This window comes from Eucalyptus grandis, chromosome 5 (assembly GCF_016545825.1).
Source record: "Eucalyptus grandis isolate ANBG69807.140 chromosome 5, ASM1654582v1, whole genome shotgun sequence".
Classification (NCBI taxonomy): domain Eukaryota; kingdom Viridiplantae; phylum Streptophyta; class Magnoliopsida; order Myrtales; family Myrtaceae; genus Eucalyptus; species Eucalyptus grandis.
The window spans coordinates 57,337,870-57,365,043 of record NC_052616.1 but is presented as its reverse complement, the minus strand read 5'-3'; the positions used below and the strand labels follow the sequence as shown (position 1 = coordinate 57,365,043).

At 40.1% G+C, this 27,174-nt stretch overlaps 2 protein-coding genes and 1 non-coding gene across 4 annotated transcripts; all 3 read right to left on the bottom strand.

Moving 5' to 3' along the window:
- Positions 1–2,283: 2,283 nt before the first annotated feature.
- Positions 2,284–11,401, bottom strand: LOC104445728 (phospholipase A I). The gene is made up of 18 exons (XM_010059646.3): positions 10,548–11,401; positions 9,832–9,979; positions 9,641–9,719; positions 9,350–9,503; positions 9,041–9,250; positions 8,719–8,964; positions 8,454–8,616; positions 8,108–8,368; positions 7,888–8,009; positions 7,337–7,498; positions 7,008–7,200; positions 6,758–6,894; positions 5,478–5,616; positions 4,474–4,680; positions 3,912–4,392; positions 3,610–3,826; positions 3,416–3,505; positions 2,284–3,165 (listed from the first exon to the last, which is right to left on the bottom strand). Exons 1-18 carry the CDS (start codon positions 11,112–11,114, stop codon positions 2,704–2,706), a joined length of 4,038 nt encoding a protein of 1,345 aa, XP_010057948.2. The 5' UTR covers positions 11,115–11,401; the 3' UTR covers positions 2,284–2,703.
- A 2,509-nt stretch (positions 11,402–13,910) lies between these two features.
- Positions 13,911–14,010, bottom strand: LOC120294183. Its single transcript, XR_005551674.1, has one exon. It is a non-coding gene; the product is annotated as a U6 spliceosomal RNA (small nuclear RNA).
- A 7,656-nt stretch (positions 14,011–21,666) lies between these two features.
- On the bottom strand, positions 21,667–26,871 carry LOC104445730 (F-box/LRR-repeat protein At3g26922). Of its 2 annotated transcripts, none has more exons than XM_039312160.1 (4): positions 26,441–26,871; positions 22,595–23,557; positions 22,297–22,452; positions 21,667–22,189 (listed from the first exon to the last, which is right to left on the bottom strand). In XM_039312160.1, exons 2-4 carry the CDS (start codon positions 23,552–23,554, stop codon positions 21,869–21,871), a joined length of 1,437 nt encoding a protein of 478 aa, XP_039168094.1. In that variant the 5' UTR covers positions 23,555–23,557; positions 26,441–26,871; the 3' UTR covers positions 21,667–21,868. The 2 variants fall into 2 exon arrangements, with proteins under 2 accessions (XP_039168094.1, XP_010057949.2); XM_010059647.3 differs by lacking the exon at positions 26,441–26,871 and adding an exon at positions 24,145–24,263.
- Between the last annotated feature and the right edge of the window lie 303 nt (positions 26,872–27,174).

The window sequence follows — 27,174 nt, the reverse complement described above, 5'->3', positions numbered from 1 at the left end:
GAGGAGGATGCTTGTGAATGAAGAGAGTGATGAGCGGTCAATGACCTTTTTCTAAGTGGGGAAGACTGCTTTGGTCAGTGGATGTCCTCTTCTTCTGGTAATTATAACAAAGAGTTTTTGCCGGGTGCTCTTTTCTCAAAGTGTGCGGCGCGGAGCTTTTCATTATTGCAGCTCTCAACATGAGGAATCATCCATGGTTCAGCAGCGAACTGCGAAACATTGTAAAGCTTACGGACTTACAGACGATACAGCTCTCGCTAATCTTTCGACTGCTAAAACATGGAGGTCATCGTCGTGGATTACGCACCCTGAAGAACAAAATGGTCGCATTTGGATGGTTTCTTTTAAGCGGGTTTCATCGTGATTTTTCACTTTCGCAAAGGCCATTGTTTGGAAGATATGGAGTTCCTAAATGACCCGATTTTGCATGGTAAGCCAGCCATGCTGTTTGGTCCAGAATTTTCTGATGCATGCTTCCATCCTTTACATCTCTTCTCTCTCTCTCTCTCTCTCTCTCTCTCTCTCTCTATCTCTCTCTCAAAGTACGCATGTATTCTCCTTCAATGAGTGGACCACTTATGTGTACTTCACTTTGCGAAACATGGTAATGATACTGTCGAAGCAGGGTTGTGATGTGATTAAACACCATCGGCCTGTGACGCAAATCATTACCTTTGCTTTCTGTGCTGAAATAAAGAATGAGAAGAGGCTGCCCTGTTTTTTTTTTTCAACACTTCAGAATAAAATAAGAGGTCATAACATAAATGATTCATGAATTTAGATCCGATAAGTAATTTCGTCTTTGAATTCTTGATTTGTGTAATGTAGTTTCTGAACCATTAAAAAATGTTCAATGTTTTATTTGCTCAGACGACATGCTTAAGAATAATGAGTCGGTATGTCTATCCTTTAATTCATTTACTTTAGAAAAGGAAGGAAGCAAACGTGGGAATTCAAATATTACACATGCCAATTTCTTTCCTTGATTGGAGACAGATAACATATGTGGATGATCCAGGCACAACCTTTTGTTTTTGGTCCACAGTTCAAACATAACAAATTGGAAGCCACACAAAGATTCCATTAACTCAAATTAACGAAAAAACAACAATAAACATTCTCATATAGTTGAAGGACTAGATCGAACCTTTACCAATTCATATCGAACAAATTTAATATTTAAAGACAACACCGCACATTCGATCAAAGTTGAAAGACTACATTAAACAAATTAAGAGTTCGGGAACATCATTACACAAAAATCAAAGCTGAAGGGCCATTTGTGTCATCTTCCTGTAAAATAACTTATCCGCATTATCCAATCTTATGATTACATCAGCGCCTTCACTTCTAAGCAATTTTAACTCCTTTTTACTTTCAGCCGAAAGAACGTGCTCAAGCCCACTGCTGCTCCAACTACGGTTTGTCTCCTTATTTATCCTGCAAAATTGCCTGCTCTGACAGCATTGGCTATCATACCGACAAGCTCTAAATTGACATATCCAACCTGCCATGCGATTAACTAGGGACGATAAAGCAGTGGAATCCCAAAAGCACATGCACACTCTTGGTCCTTGTGCTCTCTAAATCATGGAGAAATCGAGGATGCATCGACATCGGGACATATTGGGATCTTCCATTAAGATCGTACCTGCCTACGAAAACGTCATTTGAATTTGAAGTACGCTTTTATACAAGCTTCCAGAGTTCTCTCTAAGGCTTTGTAGTCTGGTCTGCGGCCATCACAACCAGAATCCACCAACTCTTCCCATTTCACGTAGGGCCTCGTTACCCATCAAGAAAAAAAATGTTCATATCTTAAGAACAGTTCGCCCTTCAGTGTTCGTCTAGTGTAGCAAGTAGAACTGACAAATTCCACTCGCATATGGAGACCGGCCCTTGTTTCCCCCTCTTTATTTAGTGCCGGAACCATATCCTACCGTACTCCGAACTAGGCTGCGAAGCCAGTCCGTGCGACACCAAAGAAGCTCAATATTTTCAACGGGCTACATTCGTAGCAAAGTTCTCTGTGTCTCACCAGACATAAGGTGTAACATTCCTATAAAAGACGCGTTTATAACCGTAGATTATATGGAACAAGCCATGGATTCAATGAAACAGCATGAAACACCAGATTTACTTGATGTTCCTTCTCCAATCTCAGATTACAGGAGATCCACCCTCCAAATCAGACGGGACATCTCTATTTCTTCTCTCATCGCAGAGAAGTGTGTACATCCAGAGCATACAATTAACCTACGTTTAAAATGTACAAAACAGCCATGCAGAATGGGGAATCGCATTCATTGAATGTGAAGAGGATAACTAGAGTTTTATAACTGCATGTACAAAGGAGCCGAGCAGTCGAGATCAACGAAACTAAGCTGAAAAGTGAATGATGAATAGACAAGAGGAACTGCACTTGCATATATGTTTACTTGAGAAGCTATAAAATTTATGGCGTTCCACATCCATCAATGCTCTGGTATCTATCTAGTAGGCATAAAATCTCCTAGAGGCCTCAAAATTTTGAATTTTTATCCTCTCAGTTTCTATATCATCATGAGTATATTTATTTTCCTTTTTCTATACACTCTTTTTTTTTTTTCTTTTTCTTTTTCCAGTAAACCTCATGTCTCAATCTCATACATGCTAACACCTGAGCATGGGCTGAAGAATGATAAGACAACTTTAACATGTAGACTACTTTGTGCTGGGTAGATGGCAGGAGTACCTCAACTTTCTATGTGAGGTAAGAGCATTTTGCAGAGCAACATCTACACTCGTGCCTTCCCGGAACAAGGAGTCGTACAATTGGCAAACAAAGTGAGACAAGTCTGTTTCATCATCGTCCCAGAATCCCTTGAGATCCACATTTTTCTCAGGGTCACTGTCCTCCCAATCACTCACCGGGCTGGCTGGTTCTGCTTCCTCTTCCTCATCCTCCTCTTCTTCTTCCATTTCTTCTTCTCCAATCTCAAATCGCCCATTTTCCAAGTTGCCAAACACACCTGGTCCATGGAATGTTGTCACCTGTGCTTCTGGAGGTTTGGCTGATGAGCAGATAACGGCTTTTGCACCTGAATCTAGAAAGGCCTTGATAAAAGTTGGACTAGGCCCATACATGCCAGTACAAATTATAACTCTGTCCCTCCAAGCTCCGACCTGATAGCACCAACCATAGGATCAGTCATGTCAACAGAAGAGAAGGGACAGATGTATGCTAATCATTATAGTGATGCAGACAGAAAGAGTATCAATTATCCTGAAGCTTTTTTCAAAATACAGGTGCTCGTCTAATATATGTAAAGTGTCATGTGGATACTATAAGGCCGTATAGAATACTTAAATATCGACAGGTCAACACAGAAGAAAAGCAGCATGTGGTGAACCCTCCAAGACCAAGGAAACATACCATCCAACGGACATCATCAGGTGTCAAATGCGTGGAAGGGACTGTTCGACGAAACATGTATGCGCCGATTTCTTGATCATCTTCCATTACCTTCCAAAAACAGAGCATCAGAGTGGAGTCCACCATGATTCTTAATGTTGTAATTGAAGAACTGAAAGCAACTACTTGGAGCAGCAGCAATAACTAAAACTTACTTGTTTTTGACATCCAATGTAATGGTGAACAACACATCCAATTTGGAAGTGTCGTCTACAGGCAACCAAGTCAGCCACTGTTGAAATGTTTGCAAGCAGTGATATTCCTTTCCTGTGATGACCCCGCATTGTCGACAACAAACTCATTTTGACACTCTGTAGAAACTTATCTGCCAGTTCCCCAGGTTCAGCAACCACAAAGACATCATTTTGCCAACTAGAGAAACATATTTTGAGCATGTCAAAACTTAGAAATTATCTATGAAAACCAAGAATGCAGTGAAGTAGGACATGATGTTGACCTTAAAATTAAACCATCGGAATCGCTTTGGAGGGCCAAATGTACAATTCCCACTTGTGGTGAATTCTGTAACTTCCCATGTAATGAGCGAGCGAGTAGAGACAGTTCTCTGGGTTTTAAAGGGGACTTTGGCGGTGAGGCAGTTATCTTTCCTAGGTGGGATCCATCCAGGCTTAAAGGAGGGACTAAGTCGATTCTTCCAATCCTCTGATGACCAATATCAGGACTATAAAGCAAAGGACTTGAGGGAAAGCTTCCAGTGAATAGAGGCGATGTAAAGGGGGTGGGCAATGCAGTTGAAGGTACTGCCTTGGAACTTCCCGATATATTGTCAAAAAAAGATAACCTTATACTGCTGCGGGCACAGAACGACTCAAGCGCATGCACATGATGGATGGTTCTTCCTGAATCTGGGCTATGTAAAGCTTCAACAAGAAGGACATTGCGTCTCCAACCCAAAGAAGGGCCATGTGCTTCTGTTGCTGCATAGACAATGCAGATGAGGAAAGAATAGTAAGAGAAAAGGTAATGGCAATAGATAAAAATATGCAGTAAATACTTGCCTGAATCAGATGCCTTCGTTTTTGAGATATGTTGAGGCTTTAAATTATCTGACCACTTCTCATCAAGTTGGAAAGGCATGATCAATCTTTCACAAGCATTTTTGAAGGCTTGCGAATTGTTTTGAATGTATTCACTGGTTGCAGCCTCCAACTTAAGCCATACAGCAGGGTCAGTTTCATCTAGCTCCATACCATAACGCTCGTCAACTGTGCAGCCAGAAACACAGTTCACTAATTGAGAACTTGCAAAGGATCCCTGCGCAGTGTTCAGTTTTGGATACTAGTTGTGCCTTTTGATTTCACTCAACAGAGTGTCCCTCTGTAGTTTTGAAATTTTACTTGATACACCTCAATGAGAGATTTTGCATAGAAATGAAGATTTGTACAAGTTTGGTTAGATCAAATTTCCATCGAAACAGAAGTTGTTCTCTCTGTTTTGCTTTTTTCAAATTTATTCAATGTAAGGAAGCTTTGCTGAAGCTACAATGGGAATCTCTAGTAAAGCTCAATGAAGCTTATTGTAAGCTAAAAACCAAAAGCTGAAGAAAACAATTTAGTTATGCTCCATTTTTGTCCAACTTCCTTATAATATGAAAAGATTTTCTTATGAAAAAAATAACAGGTTCCTCTCTCTAAACTGACACCAGGCAAACAAATGAAATATCGTAAATTTATTTTCTTTTCGTGTTTATTGATTTCTAATCAAAATGTGAGTTAATATTATGACCATTTGACAAATAAAAAGTTAAAAGAATTTGCAAACTGAAAAGGTACAGAAATTAAAAAAAAGTTTTCCAAAATTTTTCTGTAGAATGACATCTGGAAAAACTCTTAGTACTAAATGTCCCATTATAATTGGGTCGATGCTACGAATTTATACAATATTGGAACTAAATAATTAATCAAAAAGTAAAGCATATCATTTCATTTTCCTAATAAGAGAAAAACCACAGGTCTTGGAGACCCATTCATCTAACAAAATCACATATAAAACGTTAAATTACCTGGATTGAACCGGAAATACTGCATCTCAGGAAGCATGGGAAGCAATGTGCTCAGAGCTTCCTCCACACGATCCACTGAACATGCACTCTCTATTAAAACTTGTCCGGTATCAAGATAACGCCAACCACCCTTCCTTACCTAAAGAAGTTGAGGAATTCAAGTTACAAGCAGGTAGAAAGATTACTATCGGAGTACTTCTATCCATAAATTACATCCTAAAATCACTAAGGCTGTTCAAAAGCACAAGATATTGCACAAATATGACTCTACTGTGCTCAAATTAACAGTACATTATTGCGACAACATTCTTCAGGATATGCATTAGACTGGGCATACATGTGGTCTCAAAACCAGGGGCCGTTACTTTTATGTAAACTGTCATAATCTGTACTGAATTTCTCTATGAATTTTCTGCAGGTAGATAATCCATCGAGCATAGTGAAGCTCTCTTGTATTTCTATGCAAATTCAAAAAAAAAAAATGCAGAATAAACTCAAGCAAATTCAATTGAAGGACAGAAATTTATAAAATATCACATTAGGTACAGATTATGATTACTGCAGGGCTCAGATTCTCCCAGTGCGACCCAGTCATGTGCCACAATAGTTACAAGTGATAGGTAGAAAGAGACTGCAGTTTAGGTCCTAAAATTCCAAACAGAGTAGTTTCAAAAAGGCATATGTGGAAGGTATAGAACACTGAATATTTCCATGATGAAACTTTTACCCATCCTGAACACCAAATGTCGTGAGGATGTAAAGGAAAGCTTGAATTCATGGTGCATGGGAATAAGATGAGCATTTTTCCCCATCGGCACTCTTCACTGTCACAAAGCTGCCTTTGTAGAAAAGCAGCTTGTTATGTTTAAGCAAGAGAAGCATGCCATTCACCAAGATGAAGGGTAGAAAGGAAATTAAGCAAGCATGGCAGAAGAATATTTTTATTATTGTGACTGAAGAAAGATGGGGAAGAGACAATCATGCATCGCTGGGCATTCAGGAATTAGGGACAGAAGAAAGCTGGAAGCCATATAAAGGTGTATGAATGGTCATGAATGATTTATCTTCCATCCACCAATGTCATAGCAGAATGCTGTCATAAGTTCATGAAGAAATCCCACCCCACACGCCCCCACATCCACCCCCGTCCCAACCAAAATTTTTACCATGGGGCAATGTAACCTTCCCATGATCTTATCAGACCTAAAATGGTGTGAGACCTTGTTAAGGGGAAATAAGTCATTCACCATTTCTTCTTAAAGCAGGCAACAACAAATTACCTTTGTAGGAACAGAGCCACATCCAATGGAAACTAAACAATCGATTCTTGTGTCTGGCCACAGAAGCTGTGCTTCTCTTATGGCAAAAACTGTAGGATTGTTAGCCACTATTGCGCCATCTTGCCAACGATGCACATCTGGGGCAATATTTTGAATACTCAACAAATTTAGATGGAGAAGCAGCAAAACTGTAGACAGAAGGAGCATAGGAATAAAAAACCAGAGGAAGAACTAAAAAGGAGGGCAGTACCATCTGAGTAATCATCAAGATAATATGGAGCGGCCGAAGAGGCCCTAATTGCTTGCCAGACTCGATGCTTACAACTTCCAATAAAAGCACTGCGTTTATAGCCAACTTGTGCCCCAATAGTAGGTGATCCTAATGTACTGACGCCAGAACTTTCGGAAATTGCAAGAGATACCTCTGGTGTTCCAACAGGGTACTGCAATTTGACAAAAAGGAATTAAGTCAATAATATGCGGCGACAAGCACAACATCCTTAAAAGTTTTGTGTCAAAATCATTGCAGAAAACTCTTGGCTAGAAATTAATGTGCAAAGATGTCAGGAGTACTCAAACCTGATAATTACGGAATAAGAAAGGCTGAGCTGGCATCATGCTAACCAAAGTTGAAACGACAAAGACTTTGGGAGTGTTCTTAACTGCAGACTCTATTAATAGGTCGCCATCTTCATCAGCACACATTTCTTTCAACAACCTCTCAAACTGATCTGCACTATGCTGCCAGATCACATATTAGAGTGGCTTTTCTACAAGTCTAGACTATGATAATCTAAGGCGTGAGGAAAAAGCTGAAGAAAAAAGAAGAAATCCATTCACATTGCTAATTTCCCCAAATTTCACCACTTAAGGGAAAGATACTTTACAGGACATTAACCACCAGAATGACAACATTTAGTAATTAACTTAAACATCCACAATTCACTGCAATTGTGGCTGAAACATCCGCAGCGAAATAAAATTGTGGAACAATAAGAACTCCATCTCAAATACTGATAAGGTTTGACAGGGGTCAAGTTTATGTCTATCCACTTAAAAAATGATATTGCTTTACAGTGCCATGCAAAGAGTCAAAGAAAACAACATAAAGTAGAATAGAATCCTCTTACTTTAGATCCATGCACGACAACCCTAAAACTCTGGGAGGAACTTTTATAAAGCTGATCCAACTTCTCTCTCCAACTTGCAGCTTCATTGTCCTTTGGCCCAGTTTCAGCAAATACTAGTTTCCCTGGACAACCGACCAACACAAATTCAAATGAAAGTAATGTAAGCGAATGATAAAAGGCACTCCCATGCAAGTTTTGTTCTATGTCTCCTCGCCCTCACCAAGATTTTTGTATATTTCTTCACATTCATCCAGCGTCATTAGCTTGATACCAAGGGCAATTGCTAGCATGCCGCCAGTTGATGTGCCACATATAAGATCAAACAACTCATGTATCCTCTTTCCGGTACCCTTTTCAATCTCTTTAAGCATCTGAACAGTAGCAAGGCCTTTCATTCCTCCTCCATCCATTGCAAGTATACGTAATCCTTGCTTTGGGACTTGTCTCCCTTTTATTGCACGTCGGAGATTTTCATTCTCCCCTATAATTCCAGTACGTTTGTTAGTTCCTTCATTTATCTCATCAAAGGAACGGTTGGAAGACAAAATCCGGGAACAAAAACACACCAAGAATTGCTAAAGCCCGGGCAGCGGCTTTATTCACACGTGGTTCAAGTGCAACAGTTAACCGCAAGAGAAGCTCTCTCAAGCTTTCAGAAGTAACAAGAATCTTGCGGTTATCCAAACAGAAGCCCAAATTTCCAACCGCCAACAGAGCTAGCCTTTGCACCTACTCAAAGATGGCAGTCGACCATTAAGATATTCAACAACTCTAGAAATTTAAAAAAAAAAAAAAAACATGAATTCTAGTAGCACGAAAAAGAGAACTTGCCTCTGGATTTCTACGAGCACATAGTGATTTTAGTGATTTCAGAACATCCTTGGTCAACATCTTCTGAGCTACAACATCAGAGGCAAAAGCCAAACTGACAACCACTTGCAAAACAGATATCACTTCCTCTTCCGTGATGAATCTTAAGGCTGTTTCAATATGCTGCATAATATCGCATTTCATCAACTTCATAGCCACAGTGACATCTCCAGCTAGAGATGAAAGGGCACAACATGCTTGCTCCACCTGCTCAGAGTAAGAAGTTATCAGAAATGATCGACAGCCAACAAAGTTAAGGCAACTCCAGAAAATAATAACATACCACATGGCGGTTGTCGCTGCTTATCATACTTATTAGCTGCCTCACTGCATTCTCATCTTTACCAACAAAGGTCCGATTCCCTTGGTCTTGCATTATCTTTGCTAGTGCAGATGCTAGCAGAGGATGATGACATGAAGAAAAGCGGAATATAAGAGAGAAAAATGCACTCAACTTGTGCCTAGATGCGCCAAAGTAAGAACTGTTTTCCATCTGCAATCACACAAAAGAAATACTCTAATTACCAATCATTCCTCCCAAAATACTGCAAAAAAGCTAATAATTTGCTCCCTTTTTCAGCATAGGTGTTACCTCTATTTGCACATTCACCGATCTTAGGTTTTCATCTGCCACGATCCTAATATTTGCCAGAGACAAATGGCGAAGATTGTTTAACGGTAGAATTTCAGGAAGGAACTCAAGAGGATTCCCAAATAGTCTAAGAACTCGAAGTTCAGCCATAGCCCTGCACTTAAATTGAAAGGTCTTTTCAGATAAATTGAATTTGCAATGTTGCACGCAAAGAGATACTAGTTTTTCTCAAATCGAGAGGGAAACAAAAGCATGAACTAAGCAGACGCATGAATTTGCAAATAAATTGACCTGAAATCAAGAAGAGGCCGAACAAGCTTGTTGTGCTCTAATGACAACTCCACGAGTTCCACGCATTGTCGCAGTTCTACTGCTTACAGTGAACAACCAAAATGACCAATGATGAGCCAGAAGATACCTTATGTTCTTTGTCATGAATTTTACCATTCAGAACATGTAAGAGAAAAATCCTCTGTGCTCACCAGGTACTGAAATCAGCATATTGTTGTCAGCCCTGAGAACTCTCAAAGTTTTCAGCTCACCAAGTTCAGGTGGCAAAACTGAAAGCTTGTTGTTATCAAGGTATAGCTTCTCAAGAAGCGGCAATTTAGTTATTTCCACTGGCAAAGCCTGTGAATGCAATCAAGTACCACTTAATTAGGGCCAAAACAGTTACATTAACGCCCCAATCGAGAAAGAAAATGATATGCCTGACAAGGAAATCAAAAAAATACCCTTGGGTAGAAGAATAATTGAAAATATGGTAAATTCGAAAGACAGGTCATGATGGCCAGTTTTCTTTGTAAATATTACAGTTGAACTGATGCCCACAATTAGTGCTACGGAATAGTAAATCATAGATACCACAAGTCCTACATTTTTTTCTCATTTCTTTTTCCCAAATACTTAGGCTCCCTGAGAAGTTTTCTTTTTTTGGGGTCGAACTCTAAGAAGTTAACCGACTGTGATATGTCTTCTGCAAACTTAACTGAGCACAGAAGTCCCCAGATTGAACTCTGATGGCATCCCACCATCAAATAACACTAATTCAAATCGCAGAACCATCTTCCAACTCAAGCCACCTGGATTTGATCTGAATCACACAGCATCCCTTACCCATCCTAATGCCGTCCAAATCATAAACTCTAAGCCACAAACATCATCAGAAATCTTAAGAAAACCACGCATAAGCACTCACCGACAAACCACAACCAAAGAGGCTGACCACGGTCACGGTCCTCCAATGCTCTCCGCACACCAGACTACCCTCGCCGACGCCGCCAGTCGCCGAATTCACGAAGTTCCACCGCAGCAGCCGAGTCAAAACTCCCATCCCATCGCTCTGCTGCCCGGACCCGCTCGTCTTACTCATCTTCACCGCCTTCAGCGGCTCCCTCCTCTTGACCACCCTCATGTCGACACCCACATTCTCATCCTCCCCTCGGCAGCTCAACTCCACGGCCACGGTATCCTGCGGCGCCGGCATCGCGACCATCAGCTGCGACTGCAGTCTCAGCGCCACCTGATCCTCGTCGTCGCCCGCCGTCCAGTCGAGCTCGATCCTCCCGGGCCCCGCCTCCTGATCCCGCGGCGACATCGACCCCAGCGACGACCCCGACCCCGACCACGATCCCGACGACGCCGTCGACGAGACCGACGCGCGCATCGGATCCTCGACGCCGGCGTGGCCCGGATCCTCCGTGGCGCCGTACGCGAGCGCGAGGTGGAAGCTGTCGGACGTCCGGTTCCATCCCACCCAAGACATTCCCGATCGGGGATCCGCCGGCCTCGCGCGCGGCGCCCGCTCACCGGCCTCTCGGTCGATCGATCGCGGCGGTCGTCGGCGGCGGCGGCGGCATTGATCGGCGGCGGCGGAGCGGGAACGAATGCGAGGGAGGAGATTAGGGTTTGGAGGAGGAGAAGAGGATTTGCAGAGGAGAGGGGAATGGCGCGAAAGGAGGGAGGGAGAGGAGAGGAGAAACGCGCTGCGATGATGGTGAAAACTGAAGCCGTACAGACAAAGTGAAATGAAAGAGAGAGAGAGAGAGAGAGACGACGACGACGACGAGGGAACTGATGAAACTGAAACTGAAACTGAAACTAATTATTATTTCGAGGAAGAAATTGGCAAATTGCAGTCAAATTGTGACATGGATTATCGATTTTTTTTTATAATTTGATTCTAGTTTTGAGTTTTGAGTTACTTGTTAAGATCGTGAATGACCTTGAACTATACATCGTGATAAATTTATTTGGAATTAATTTTTGGGAACACCAGAAAATCTCAAATTGGTACATTTGTAACGAATTTGATGTAAACTATTCACCGGAAACTCTAAATTAATGCACTCATGACGCATTTACTTATTGTTGACTTTTGTTAAATAAAACTATGAAATTCCCGAGCTAGATGAGGATCAACAATAATTTAATACACATAGAAAATTCACATGAAATTTCATATTAATTTTGGGTAAATTTGCGACAAATTTACAGGTCACAATGTTTAAATTTAATGGGATGATGGGGCTTACGAGGTGTTTAATGGGCCTTTAGATAGCTGAGCTGTAATGTTTGTGCCTCTAGATTATGAAAACGAAAAAGGTAACATTGTTTCAATGCAACATTAGTAAATTAGAAAAAAAGAATGTAAATAAATGACACAAAATAATAAAAGTAAGGGAAAAATCACCCAAAACCCTAAACTTTACCTAAAGTGATAAATTTATTCAATTTTTTTATGACATGAAAACTCTGAAATTTGTTAACCGTAACACATTCACCAAAAAAAAATTGTGACATAAAAAATCTGAATTTTTATTTGTGTGACACATTTACCTTAAATCATAGGGGCATTTTTGTCTTTTTACTTTTAAAAACTTTTTTTCTTTTTCTTCTTTCTTTCCTCCGTCGAAGAAAAAAACAAAAACAAAAAAAAACAAAAAAAAAATAAGACGAAAATGCCTTTAATTGGGTAAATGTGTCACAGTTTGTAAAGTTTGGAGTTTTTTGTGTCACAAAAAAATATTTTAGGTAAATTTGTCACTTTGGGCAAAATTTTAGGTTTTTGATGATCTTTTTCCCTAAAGGTAACCTAAAAAACAGAAAAAGCTGGCATGTGGGATTGCAAAAAGTTGAGAATTTTTTTTTTTTTTTTGAGAAAAGTTGACGGAACGGCCCAAATGCAAAAGGTTGCTGAATTTTAGTATTTTGAAAATTTTAGGATTATTTATTACTTAGGTTGTCAATACCCCTTTGACAAATAAATTTGCTTTCCTCTTGACTTATAAAATTTTAGTTAGGCCTAACTAAGTATGTTATTCCTCTCAAAGATTCCTCTATACTATCAAAATGAAAGATTTCTACTTCTCAAGGTGGCCTTCATTTATTAATTTTTCTCCCAAATAATACTTATGAAAGAGGTCTTCAAGATCTTCTCTTTCTTCGTTTTACTTAAATAATATTTTTCATTATTTGAATTATTTAATCTGTTTTTATTTTGATTGTATTCCTTTTTAAAAATATATATATATTCTAGAACTAGTTTTGTTTTTGCTATTCCATTAAACTCTCACTTGTAAATCAACTTGATGTCAACAATATTGTACCTAAGTAATAGTATATCTTTAAGAGTATATTCTTGATACATTTACGTAAGAGCATCGTGAATCTCAGTATGTAAGTCAATATTGATTTAAACTGGAAAGTTAACTCTCATAAAAATATCAAACAGGAACAATTATAAGGATAAATACCATTAAAAATTCTAAACTAATTACTCCTGTCACATTAACATCAAAGTAATTTTCATGTCAAAAAATTTAAACGGGTATGCTCACATTTACCCCAAAGTAAAATATATGCATGACACGAAAAATTAGGCAAGACAAATCAAGATCTCTTCCCCACAATGCTAATATTGAAAATATACAAAAAAAGAAAAAGAAATATTAAATACATAACAAAGATACCGGATCAACAAAAAGAAAGATATAGATCTATAAACCGTGTAATATATTTATCACCATGTAATATTTAACCGGGTACATCGTTTGAGAGTGCATGGGAATGAAAATTAAGGGTAATTTTAGAAAATATGAAATTATAAGTAGAATTTTTATATATCAAACATCATATGATAAAAAAATATGTGCAATGAAGATAATTATCGATGGAAAATTCTTAAAATAGGAGATGCCTTCAATTGGCATCAAGAAGGCCGGCTTCATGCAAGTGCTTTGAAATCTCCGTTGGCATATATGTTGTTTTGGAGTATGTATTAACTTCACAATGGTATGGAGAGAAAGATGCACTTGGCTACATCCGCCCTTACCTCCGCCCCAGTTGGTCTTTCGGGAGGGCGGTGGGTTGTGAATCCACCCGACAAGAAGGGGTTCAAAGACTCAAGATAGATTTTCTGTAACGATTGTTTCTGGCTAGAGAAGTCTTGAGAAGGCGAGTCTTCAAGTGTAAATTGGATTGTAAATACTCCTTATCTTTCAACACGAGCAATTTTATTTGCGGGTCATAGTAAAAAAAAAAAAAAAAAATCAGTGAAAAGGAATAGTTAGACCATTTCTCCATTTGTGCATGGTATCTTTGTGCAAGGTCTGTGCTAATCTTTATATCTTTCCAATTTTGTCGAGTATCTCTGGAGAGACCGACTCTCTTGTCTCTTTCGGCAACTAGAAACTGTTAGTTTTTCCCTGACAACGGCCCACATGAGACTTTTTACAAATGATTGTTTAGGCTTTATTTGTTGAAAATTACTTCCAGAAAAATTTCTTTTCCGGATTTTCCGGCGTCATGTGCACAGAAAATTGATTGAGTCAATGAAAATATTTTGGTTCATTGGAAAAAAAACAACACAGTCAAAACAAGAGAAAATGACCTCCTCTTTCCAAAAAAATGGAAATTGTTTCCAAAGATGACCTTCTCCCCAGCCTTCTTGCTCCTCACTTGTCGCGTCGAGCGCAATCGATCGGGCGAGGCTAAGTGGAGTGCAGCCATTTCAACTCCCTCACTCCCTCTACCTCAAGAAATTCACGTCTCTTCAATTCACCATTCTTGTTGCTTCTCTTGTTCATTAGGGACGTCCCGGTTCTATCTTTTTTCTCGAATCTTTTAGACCTCCGAAATTGAGTGAATCGGGAGGAAGCGGATCTCAACCCCCTTTGTTCGTGATGAGATTAATCTTGATTTGAGCTGAGAATCGATTGTTTTGGGAGTGTATTATAGAAGCTCAATACTTTCTTGGGGGAGATTGCTAAGAGAAAGCTCAATTTTAAATATATCAACACACACGTATATTAAGGGATATGTGCAATAGAAGTCATACAATTTATAAGAAAAATGCAATTAAGTCATAAAACTTACAAAAAGTGCAATCAAATTCTAAAACTTGTCAAATCGGTTCAATTGAATCTTAAAGTTAACACCGTCAGACTTACTAATATAAAATGCGAACGTGGCGCTGACATGGCATTTTAAATGAATTTTTATTTTCCACATGGTTTTTTATTAAATTATTTTTTTATTTTCCACGTGAATTTTAACATTATTTTTATTATTTTTAAATTAGATTTAAAAACTAAAAAGGAAAATTTAAAATTTATTTTAAAAACAAAACTATTAAAAAAAAAGGCACTGGTGGAGCTTCCACCGCCGCCCATCACCGGCCTTAGGTGGGGGTGGGCGGCCCTTGCCGACCCTAGGGGAGGGCGGACTACCCTCGCCCCCGGGTATGGCAAGGACGCTCAGATTTGGGCACGCCAGCCCTCACGGGGGGCTGGTGACCATTGCCCTCCCTGGGCTAGGCATCGTCGACCCTCGCTCGGGGTCGCGAGGCTTGCCAGATTGGAGCGAGGCCTCGTTAGTCCTCATGGGGGGCCGGCGACCATCGCCCGCCCTAAGCAAGGCCTCGCCGGCCCTCACCCTGGGTCCACGATGCTCGCCTCGCTAGACCTGGCAGGGGTGGCCGACCCTCGCTTGGGGTTGGTGAGGCCTCACCTCGGGCAAGGGTTGGCCACCCCCGCCTAAGGCCGGTGACCATTGCTGACCCCTCCAGTAATGGGTAGCAACTGTGGCGAAAATGCTCGTCGATGCCATTTTCTTTTTTTTTAACATTTTTTTAAAATAAATTTTAGTTTCTCCTTTTTAGTTTTGAAATCTAATTTTTAAAGATTTTGAATAAAAAAATAATTTAAAAAAGCCATGTGGAAAATAGAAATTCATTTAAAATACCACGTCAATGCCAGCATTTTTTGTTAATAAGTCTGACAGTGTTAACTTGAGGATTCAATTGAATCAATTTGATAAATTTTAAAATTTGATTGCACTTTTTATAAGTTTTAAGACTCAATTATACTTTCATAACAAATTTTAAGATTTATGTTTCACATATCTCATATATTAATTGCTTCACACCCCCATCACTTATCCGATGCAGAACTTTCTAACAGAACTAGGACGTGCATTTCAACAAATTGTATATGAGCAATTTTAGCTGCTTTTCGGTTATTAAGAGGATGATTAGTTGATTGTTTCTGGGTTTTTGTCACAAATTTAGATTCTCCCATATGATTTGAGTGGAAATTGATGTGAGCACGTCAAAGGAGGTTAACCATAAGGAATACCAACCTACTCAAGGAGACATTCGCTCAAATATATCATGGATACACTTCATGGATCTTGCCTCTCAACAAGCTGAAGAATGCAAAGGGTCGGTGATTCGCCTCGACGATATGCATCCTACTTTTACTTTGGTGGCAGCGGCGGACCGCCATGATAGGCACACCTCGCCAAAAGGCTATGAAGTCTTCCACAGCTAATCACCCAGCGACAAGCTCTAGGAGATTGTTTTCCATGCATTGGTAACATTATTCTCTTAATCTCTTTGTATGATACTCCAAGGGAAGGAAGAATGCACAAAGCATGTCAGTTTTAGGCATGTGAACTTCAAGAGCAGATTGTTTTACATGCATTGGATTAACTCTAGCAGAAGTGAAGGCTGGGATTAGGTGGGGACACTAGAAACTGCATAAGTGATTTAGTTGCCTAATCTAATTTGCCTACTTTTCTTCCATTCATTCTATATATGCTGTCTTTAGAGTATCACAGAAGAAACCAGTTGAAGTTGATGCTTTATTTAGGCTTATGCTGCATCAAATGAAGCGAGGCTTTCCTTCTTTATAAACAAAACCGCACAATGCATGGGTGATAAACTAGTTTAAAAACTAATTACACATTCAAACCCGAATTAATGCACGATCCAACCTTAAATCACATCCTCAAGGTTAGCTACATCATCGTTTCCAAGGTTTTAGGCAAGGGTTTTCCTTGACTTCTCTTGTCAAATGGGACAGGAAAATTGTTCAAAAAGTCCTAAACCTATTACACTTTTGCTAATTCAGTCATAAACTTTTAAAATTGCCAATTCAATTCTAAAACTTTTAATTTTGCCAATTCAGTATCAAACTTTTTCATTTCTTACTAATTGAATCCATCTAACCAATTTTGGTTGGAAAGTACTTACATAGACACTGGCAATGCCATGTAGGACCACCGGCGCTAATGTGGATAATTTTTAATAATTTTTTAATATTTTTTTGAATTTTTATTCTTTTTTCTTATTTTTCTCTTATTTTTCTTTCTTTTCTTTTTGGCTATCTTCTTTGGTCTTCTCCGGTGGCTAGCCATAGCTAGCTAGCTAGTCTCGCTTGCCATAGGCAAGGCCCAACCAGGCAAGGGCTAGCCCCAACAAGGGGAGCCCTCGTCCAAGCGTGGCCCGGCAAGGGTCGCTTGGGTGAGGTCGACCTTTGCTTGCCTGACCGACGCCGAGTGAAGCTGCCCTAGCTTGGGCGAAGGCTAGCCTTGCCATATCTAGTCCATATTTGGTGAAAGGAGCCCTTGTTAGGGCTCGCCCTCGCTCAGGCGAGCGTTGGCCTCGCCCAGACCAAATCTAATGAGGCTAGCCCTCGCCCAAGTCAAGGTGGTCTCGTTAGGCAACGGTGAGGCTACCTTGGCCTAGGTGCAAGTCGGACTCGCCCAAGCGATCCTTCCTGAGCTGTGCCTAGGTGAGGGCTCCCCTTGTTAAGGCTTGTCCTAGCTCGGTCAGGCCTTGCTTGTGGCGAGGCAAGGCCAGCCGGTTGGCTGTGGTCGGCCATTGCTAGCCACCGGAAAAGGCAAAAAAAGAAAACTAGAAAGAAAAGAAAGAAAAAAAGAAAAGGTAAATCTTTTTAAAAATTCAAAAAATATTAAAATATTATTAAAAATTGTTTACATCGTCTTGCTAATGATCTATGTAGCATCACCGGTGTCCACGTTAGCAGTTTCTGGCCAAAATTGGCTGGATAGATTTAATTGGCAAAAAGTGAAAATGTTTATGACTGAATTGGTAAAATTAAAAAGTTTAAGATCGAATTAGTAAAAGTACGATAGGTGTAGGACTTTTTGGATAATTTTTCCCAAATGAGACAACGCAAAAAATGATTAGCCTGTTCTAAACATTCAATCGATTCCTGCGCATCGCTAACTAAAGCAATTACAATTGATCAAGAAGTCCTAGGTGAGTACACAAAGCAACTACTGAACCGAATGCTCTAAAAGTTCTGGGTGAGCAGAGAAATGGTATAGTGACCTAAGCTCCTGGGAAGCTCCTTAATTTGTAGCAAAAGGTTTCCTGAAAAATTCTCCGAGCAATGCCCTGAGCACTTTACGCATAGCTCATTCAATACCTTGGCGGCCCTAAGCATGATACTCACGGCTAAGAGTTGGTCATCACTAGCATCAAATTGGCAAATCATGATGTACTTAAGTGACATAGGAAACACTGAGGTGTCGGGTCCAATATCCCTTCATCTTTTTCGGAGTCCACAAACAAGCCCTAACTCACAATTACACATCAATCAGCTTCCTTGCTTGATCACAGAATTTATAAATAACACCGGCAGCAAGAGAAAACAATAATGAGAGAGTAGTTACCTGCCAAATCTAATACTGAACAAACAAGAAGAGTGGCTGAGCATTGCAAAAAGTGCTTTAGAATCTAACTTCACGTGATTCAACTCAAATGCCCAGACTAGGAGGCTAGAGAAGACTGCGAAGGAGTCGAGGAAATCCTTTCTCATGTTGAACTCCTGATAACAAATCCAAAGAACAGCTAATTAGACTGCCAAAGTAAATCCGAAATTTCAAAAGAATAATGCAATGCTTCAGACCCAAAAGACAAGAAATAGGATAGATATTGACGAGTATAATGTTGTAGGTTAGAATAAGATGTTTTACAGCAGATAGATCTTAAAAGCTTATATCCGCAGGAGGCAAATTGGTCAGAAGTTCCCGCGGCTGGACTATCTACTCCCATAAGAGCTTGCAGTAGCACTGAAGTGGCAGAGCCACCAATATAGTTGAAGTACAGGAGATTAGGTGCATTGATCAAAACCGGGCAGTTGCTTCTCATATCTGTAGCAAATTCCTTTTCCATGATGCAAAACCTCAAAAGCTTCAAAGCAGAAATATTCAGAGCGCCATCAAGTGTCAAATTCTAAAGAGATTCAACCATCCTCGTCGAAAGTAATTTCCACAAGAGTTGAGATCTTTAGCTTTGGAAGACAAATGGAAGAAGGAATTCTGACATGACAACGAATTGCTAGATAAAATTTTGTCATGGTTTCGCTCCTAAATATGCATGAAGTAACACGTAATTGATTTCCAGCTTAGTCCGGAAACAAAGGCACAACTGGAGCTTCTGAACCTTGTGTCTTATGACAGTAGTAATCCAAGAATTTATGCGAGATGCCTCTTTATCAACAAAATACATAGAAATATTTTAGAGTGGATGAATCACTAAAAAATAATGCCCTCTCCACAAAGCCCGAGAAATACATTCTTTCAGCTAACTCTAACTCATCGAAGTCGAGATTAGGAGGGATGCCCATGAGTACTCCCACCTTCTCAACAATGCACTTATTCTCACAGCATCTTTTAGAGGAAGAAAACCAAGAATGTGCTGGAGTAGTGCATCAGGTAGATCACACAATCGGTTGCAACTATTGGCATCAAATTTGTTCTTCAAGTCATGGTGGCTAGCTTTCTTAACAGCTGGTGTTTTGTCCATTTGGAACAAATATTCACAGTCAAAGCATGAAGGAGGAAACTAAATGAAGATACAGTGATGTTCCATTAGACAACTGTAGGCAAACTAACAAGCTAACACAAACATCCAAAAAATTTCAAATCGTGCAGATTGAAAAGAAACGATTTCAACGTGAACAAATTTCACTATTGACGAACTCAAACAAGGGCCTTCGTGAGCACGATGATGACACTCAAAAGATTTCTTTTTACAATTCCACTCTTCACCCAAACGCAGCACTGGAACTTTGGTGGTGGATACAAGCTATCATTTTAACCTCGGCAGTAGGTTGTTCGCAGTGTGTCCATGTCAATGTCATTCAAGCATTATATCAAATGGTTTGTGTGCTAACAACTAAGTGCCTAAATCACCAAATGCCCCGCCATCAATCTGCCTGCCCCTCATTACCGACAACTAGTGATTGAAACTTCTCTCCCACTTGAAACCCACTTGACTGATCTACCTCTTTTCTTTTCCATACAAGTGATTCACCTCTAGTTCTGCCTCGTACCCACAAAAGAGCTAGGAAAGAACATTACTCGATACAGAACCACAAGACACACCCACGAATAAAGAAGGATGAAAGAAAGAAGCTTTAGGAAAATGAAAATCAACCCAAGTCGTAAAGAAGCGACGAATTGAAGAATGCCTATTTGGTTTCGCCGGAGCGACCTCAGAAATGGCGGGGAAGTGAGAAATTTGGGGACAGCAAAAAATGGCGGGACTCGACTCGGGCTCGGACTCGCTGTGAGTCGACTGGGTTTCCAGTTTTGGGCCTATCGGCCCGTTCCTTCTAATTAGCAATGAGTATATCGTTTGAAGAAGGGGAAGGAGAAGGAGTCCTCGACCCGCAACAGATAGAAGAGCACTTATTCAATCACATAGTTTGGGCTCCTAGAATATAGCGCCCTTGGGGCTTTCTATTTGATCGTATCAAAAGGTCCAATTCATTGGGATTTCCGTACTGGGCTAAGTCATTTCGGGGCAAGCGGATCATTTATGATGAAAATGAGAAGCTTCAAGAGAATGGTTCGGAGTTCTTGCAGAGTGAAACCATGCAGTACCAGACACGAGATAAATCTTCTAAAGAACAAGGCTTTTTTTCGAATAAGCCAATTTATTTGGGACCCTGCAGATCCACTCTTCTTCCTATTCAAAGATCAGCCCTTTGTTTCTGTGTTTTCACATCGATAATTCTTTGCAGATGAAATTATATGTGCATATAATTCCATTCAATGTTACCATGCTTTTATCTGATGATTATGGCTCGAAATTAATCTCGATTAATTTGGAATTGCAGGAGTTTGATGAGTTTGATGTTTTTCAGAACACTCGAAATATTTGCGAGGGGGGCTATGAGGATGGAGACGGACAATCGGAGGGCGTGACAAGATGGCCCTCTTAGCAATTGGACAAGTCAAACTGCTAGGCAAGCACTCGACCATTGGAAACTTTAATTTTTGTGATCGTTTCTATTTGATTTTTTTGTTATCTAGGATTCCTGTGAAACACTAGAAAGTCAAGTGTTCAAGCAACCATATTTTTCTTTTTACCAATTATAGTAGAACCATCTATTCGATTTTTCTTTATGAGGTAGGCGATATTGAAGAAAGCAAATTCAATGCATTCATATCATATTTCCACAGGTTATTTTCTTAGCTTGGATTGTTCCGTTTATTCACGCTTGTCTTAGTCGTAATACTATTCACTACTTTCAGTCTCTTTAGAATAATCACCATAATACCCGTGAGATAGGAAAATGCCCTCATGATCTTAATAGAAACGGAATTTGTCAAATCGATGCTCATTACAAACCGCTAGAGAAAAAGAAAATCAAATTATACAAATAAGTTTATTGAGACAATAGAGGAAAAACCATGCTGATAAAAAATGAAAAGAGTCGTTTGATGAGTACGGATTATGTATTGTTCAATATGATCACTAAAATTAGATCCTTCAAGCCAAATATATTTTGCAAAAAATAATGCTGACGTGATTAGTGAATCCAAGTGCATTATGTAGTTCAATAAATAAATCATCAACAAAATTTCGAAAAAAGGCAAATATTGCCACCATTAACCCTAGTGAAAACTATTTGATCAAGACAAAATCAGAGTAACTTAGCCAGGACAAACTTTTCAAATATGGGGAAATAATAATAAAAATTTAACACTATTGCAAGTATCATCAATGCTCACCATAGAGGGATGGGAAAGAAGCAATACATAGCCCAGCACGTCCTGTGAATATTTACTTGCTAAGTAAGATGATGAAGTTGTTCTTCTAATAAATGCATAATTGATTAGCAGGACAGAACTCAAAATTCATGTGTCCATCAACTTGAACAAAAACAGAAGCTGAGTTCCCAGAACACAATCCCGAAATTAACCAAACTGCAGACGTTGACTGCAATCGCAGAAGTAGTCCCAGTGCTCGCACTCCGACGAGATTGTACATTGATCTGGAGCTCCGGGGAGCTTACTAGAGCTTTGCATCAAGCGCCCTTGCCATTTCCGTGGACCAGGTGAGTAGGAAAAAAGCACTTTATCCAACACCTGAGCAGCAATGACCAAATTCCTCACAGCTAACATTTCACAACCAGTCTTGTTAAAGCAATTAATCTTGATCTCCTTAAGCGATGCAGTAAAACACGTAGGTTTAGGGTCCAATATCCTGTCGTTTCTTTTAGAGTCCGTGTAAACACCCTGATTCACAAAAACACATGAATGAGCTTTAACCTTGATCTCAATAGTAGTAACGCTAATGCAGAGCAAAAGATTGGGAGAAAAAGGATTGAGGATTAAATAATTACCCCAGAGAATCTTAGACTCCTCAAAATAGGACATTTACTGAGCAACAACAAAAGTGCTCTAGATTCTAAACGTACGTCAGGGTCAGTCAGCTCCAGTTCTGTCAGACTATGGAAGACTGGAAAAGAGTTAAGAATTTCCTCTCCCTCGACCATATCCTGATGACAAAGCCACACAATATGTAATTTTGATTAACATCAAGAATCAAGATGAAGTGTACCTCAAGGATGTCCCAATAAATAGATCCAAGATAAAGCAGGATTAAGAAGAGAACTTGAGGGACCAAGCAGAAAAGCATACCTCAAGGCTTCTAATGGAGAAAGCTAGCTGTTTTACATTAGAAAGACACTTCATGAAGTTACATAAATGGTCGGTGACTTGACTGAAAGGCTGATGCACTTGGATGGAAGCCTCAACTAATGAGGAAGGGGAGGTCAATACGACATCGTCATAATGCAAATCCCCGTAATAGTCAAAGGACTTGATAAAAGTTCCATGGATCCGTACTTGGCAGCTCCGAATGTCAGAAAATGACGAGTATTCAACTATATTCAAGTGCAAAAGGTTGGGAGCAGAAATTTCCAAAACCTCGAGATCCCACTTGCAGTTTTCAAGAGACAACTTCTCAAGGGAAGGGCAAGAAAGCAGCTTCTCTAGTGATTTATCATCTCCAAACGGAACATCCACGAGAATTAAGACCTTTAGATTTGGAAGACAAATTATGGAAGGAAGCTTGAGGTCATGCTTCATTTGTAGATGGAGTTCTCTCAAAGTTCCACAACTAAATATGCAACGAGGTATTTTGTATGCAGTACAAGGATGACCAAATTCAAGGTACAAGCAGAGATCTTGAACATTGTGGCCTATTGCAGCAGTAATCCATGTATTGACACGAGATTCATTGCCATCAAAATATTCTTCACTGTCGACAACACACGAGAGAGAAAAGACTTTCATAGGAGACAAGCCACGAAGTAACAATGCTCTCTCCACGAAGTTCCTGAAGAGTATCCTCCCATGGTGATTTTCCTTGTATTCTTCTCTGAAGACAAGACTAGGAATGGAAGTCCACAGATACTCCCACCGTCTCGACAGCACACTGGTTCGCACGACATCTTCTGTTGGTAGAAGAGACAGGATTTGCAAAAGAATTGCATCAGGTAGATCGCATAGTTGCTTGCAGCTGTTAACGGATCGATCACCATTCAAGTTCAGAAATTCAACTTTATGAACCAGTGTGCTTGAATCCATCAGATCCATGGCCTGTCCAGAGTACAGGTTAAATGTAAAATGAAGACAAAAAGACTGGGATCTCAATGGGAAACTATTTGCTAGTCACCATTCATATTACATTAATCGAACTCTATAAAAATTGAAATACCAAGTGGTAAGATAATCAACTCTCCAAAATCCCCTTACTAAGATGAACCTGATGCGCATCCGTAGAGCATGACAAGGGTTAACTAAGTCTAATAAACTCCACCAGCAGGCACATTGCAATTTCACGATAAACCTTAACAAGTGTCGCAGGACCTGCCCATATGACGAGTGCCGGAACAACCGGGACATGTGTCTACTACTTGACAGTGAAACCATGGGATGAGTGCATACGTCCGGGTCACGGAAGCTTTTCGTCAACACATGGAAAGAGCACCCATGACCCCTGGTTTCACAAACTCCTGGAGAGATTCGTGCAAACGACAGACCACCCTCCAAACATCAACCCAGAAAAGAGACATCACTACATGGAACTGCGAGAAGCTGAGGATGACGTCGACATGGAAACCAGCTAAAGACATGGATGATATACAGAGAAAAGACCCAACAAAGAATGGTTAGCGAAGAGTCACCTCTTGATCCGGAAGGATTCCGCGCAGTGGCGAAGAAGGGTCGAGTTTCAGGGCACAGAGAAAGAGCCCTAAAAAGAAGAAGGAGAGAGAACTGAAAAATAAGTTGTGATTTGATCTATTGTGATTTGATCTGTTAAAAAACAAAAAAAACAATCTATTGTGATTTGATCTAAGTAATTTAGGAAATTTCTAATATAAAAATATTTCATTCTGATATTCAAATCGTTAAGTAGTCATATATATTTGAGTTAAGTCTATAATGAAAAATAAATATGCCGCTTTTGATTAATTAAAATGTTTTGTGGTCATAAAAGGTCATTCCTATTTTAACAATATAGGGTGGACTTTTTCTGTAATATTGCGGGAATATTTCGAGTAAGAGCTCGAAATTTTTGATTTTGTCATCGTTGTTATTTTTTTAAATGCTAAAAAAATCAAATGTATAATTTTTTTTTTTTTAAAAGACAAACCCTTCATAAGTTCGGCAAGGGCTACGCCATCTCTCGAGGTCGGCCAAGGTCAGGTGTTCTCTTGCAAGGTCGCCGGAGGTCATCGTCGGTCGCGTGACGCTAGCGAGACCTAGGCAAGAATCGCTTGAGGCTGTGAGACCCAAGCAGCCGTTTGCTTAGTCGCGTGACCCTCACTAGAGGTCGCCCATGCCAAGGGCTAGCCAACGGGCTACCTCGATTGGCAGCCAATGGCAGCTATAGCTTTTGCTGAACCAACAAAGGATTTGGTCTTTTTCTTTTAAATTATATATATTTGATTTTTTTTTTTAAAATTTTATATATTTGATTTTTTTAGTATTAATGTCAATTTATTTTTAAAAAGTTGTTGTCACAACCTAGCCCTCAGTGGGAGAGAACATGTTTAGGGATATTGTCTAAAGGACGAGCCTATGACCCATGATTAGGCGCAGGTTCTCCAAGTCCATACCTCACGCGACGTTGGGTATTTTTAAGAATTTTGTAAAAATGAGTCTCCATATTAGGCTATTGAGGTCGGCTAAAAACCAAGTGATGCATGAATCAATTAATACTATTTCAATACCTAATCTTGATCATTTTAAAAGAAAATATTTTTATCAGGCAATTTAGATTGATTTTATATCTATGCACTAACATGTGAGGTGGTTATGCGGGTGTGCAATCATTAAAGTAATCATTATAACTACTAAGATCCTAATTGTAATCAAATTGAGTATATGCAATTAAATATAATCAAATATGATATAATCAATATACAAGTAAATAAAAACCTAATTAAACTAAGAAGGTAAGACACAACAATTTCTAACTAACCCTACATTTGTTAAGTTTCGAAATTTTTTATTTTTAATTTTATTTTTAATGTTTTCTGAATTTTTGAATTTTCGGAAATTTGTCTGAATTTTTATTATTTTTCGAAATTTTTGATTTTTTTGAGAATTTTTGAATTTTTAATATTTAATATTATTTTATTCGGAAAAAGGACTCGGACCGGGTAGGACCGATCCGAGCCCAGGTCCGACCCACGTCGGATAAAAAAGATTTTTTTAGTTAAAAAAAATATATATATATATATATATATATATGTATATATATTCTGAAGAAGGAATAGAATACTCTGTCTCATCACTGCTCTGTATTTTCCTGCTGGCACTCTCCCTTTTTCAGCCACTCCTATTCCCGAAGCCACTTTCTCTCTCTTTATTCTTTTTTTATTTCTTTTTTTTTCTTTTATTTTCCTTTTTCTTTTTTCCTTTTGGTCGTCTTCTTCTTCGTGCGTTCTCTGCACGCCCAAAGCCACCTTGTCTCCTACTTTTACTTTTACCGAAACTCATCGACTAAACCAATGCCCTTTCAAACAAGCCTCACCACCCATCTCACCGGCGCCGACACCGCTCGCGCTCCGGCCACCGCCGAGCCGACACCCACCCTCTCACCTATACGGACAAGGAGGAAGACGAGACCCAACTTATATGAAAATAAAGCCCAAAATCACAACATATGGCTATGTAAACTCGAAATGGGCGAAACAAAAACGGGCGGAACAGCAACAAAACGCAAGGATAGTTATGCGAGCTTCACTCAGGCATTTATACAAACAGTTCGCGAGCATTACCAAATGTTTGGATTTCCGACTCAACCGAGACTCGAAATGGGACCGGGTTCTCGGAAAACGACCAAGAACACACAGAGGTTGGGCTAAAGACTTGCGGGCGCCGGAGAAACCAAAGCTCATGCGAATGGGTCGTCCACGAGCTCCGGTCCGACGCCCTACAAAAACGGAGCATACATGACCGGAGAAAACCTACCTGGTTTGGTTCGGTGGGGGTACTGCGGCGGACGGCGGCTGACTGACGAACCACCGACGACGGCAGATCACTCTCTTGGGCTCACGCTCTTGTTGGTCCCTCTGGGCTAAAACCAACGTCGGAGGACGTGGAAGAAAGGGGGGAACCGCGAGCTCCGTTGCGCCGGTTTGCGTCGAGGACGGCTGGACGACGCTCGCCCCCGGGGCTAAATTTGAGCCCTCTCGCCCTCTCCACTGCTCCCGCTCGAACTCCCTTCGGCTCCCCCTCTACTCTCTCGAGCTCTCCCTTTCTCTCTTCTTCTTTCTCCCGTTTTTCTTCTCTCTGGGCGAAGACCTCTGTCGCGCCAGCTGCCGGCCGGACTGCCCCCGACCCGCGGATCACGTCGCCCACCTACCACAACGATCACCTGCTGCTCCTGCTCTCTGCTGCCCTGTTCTCTCTTCTTTTGCAGGTTCTGCAGGAGGGAGAAGGATGTGGCGCGGGCCGGGCCGACGGGGAAGGAGGCTGGGCCGCGGGGGAAAGAAGAGGAAGGGGGCGGCCGGGCCAAGGCCGGATCCGGCCCGACCCCACCCCTAAGGTTTTTTTTTAATAATAATTATTTTTTAATTATTTTTTTAGCGAATAATTCATAATTTTTAATGCTATTAAGTCTTAAGTAAAATATTAAAATTTAGTTGTCAACAGTTGCATACATTATTTTTTCAATTTTAAACGAAATAAAATTAAAAACTAAT

Excerpts from the sequence above, each read along its gene's own strand:
- LOC104445728 (XM_010059646.3), bottom strand. The coding sequence starts at position 11,114 with ATGTCTTGGGTGGGATGGAACCGGACGTCCGACAGCTTCCACCTCGCG. Across the intron at positions 9,504-9,640 it reads CGGCCTCTTCTTGATTTCAG|GGCTATGGCTGAACTTCGAG; the intron begins GTCAATTTATTT and ends ATTTAAGTGCAG. Across the intron at positions 5,617-6,757 it reads GTGGCTCTGTTCCTACAAAG|GTAAGGAAGGGTGGTTGGCG; the intron begins GTAATTTGTTGT and ends CAACTTCTTTAG.
- LOC104445730 (XM_039312160.1), bottom strand. The coding sequence starts at position 23,554 with ATGGATCTGATGGATTCAAGCACACTGGTTCATAAAGTTGAATTTCTG. Across the intron at positions 22,453-22,594 it reads TCTCCATTAGAAGCCTTGAG|GATATGGTCGAGGGAGAGGA; the intron begins GTATGCTTTTCT and ends CTTTGTCATCAG. Across the intron at positions 22,190-22,296 it reads GGAGTCTAAGATTCTCTGGG|GGTGTTTACACGGACTCTAA; the intron begins GTAATTATTTAA and ends TTTGTGAATCAG.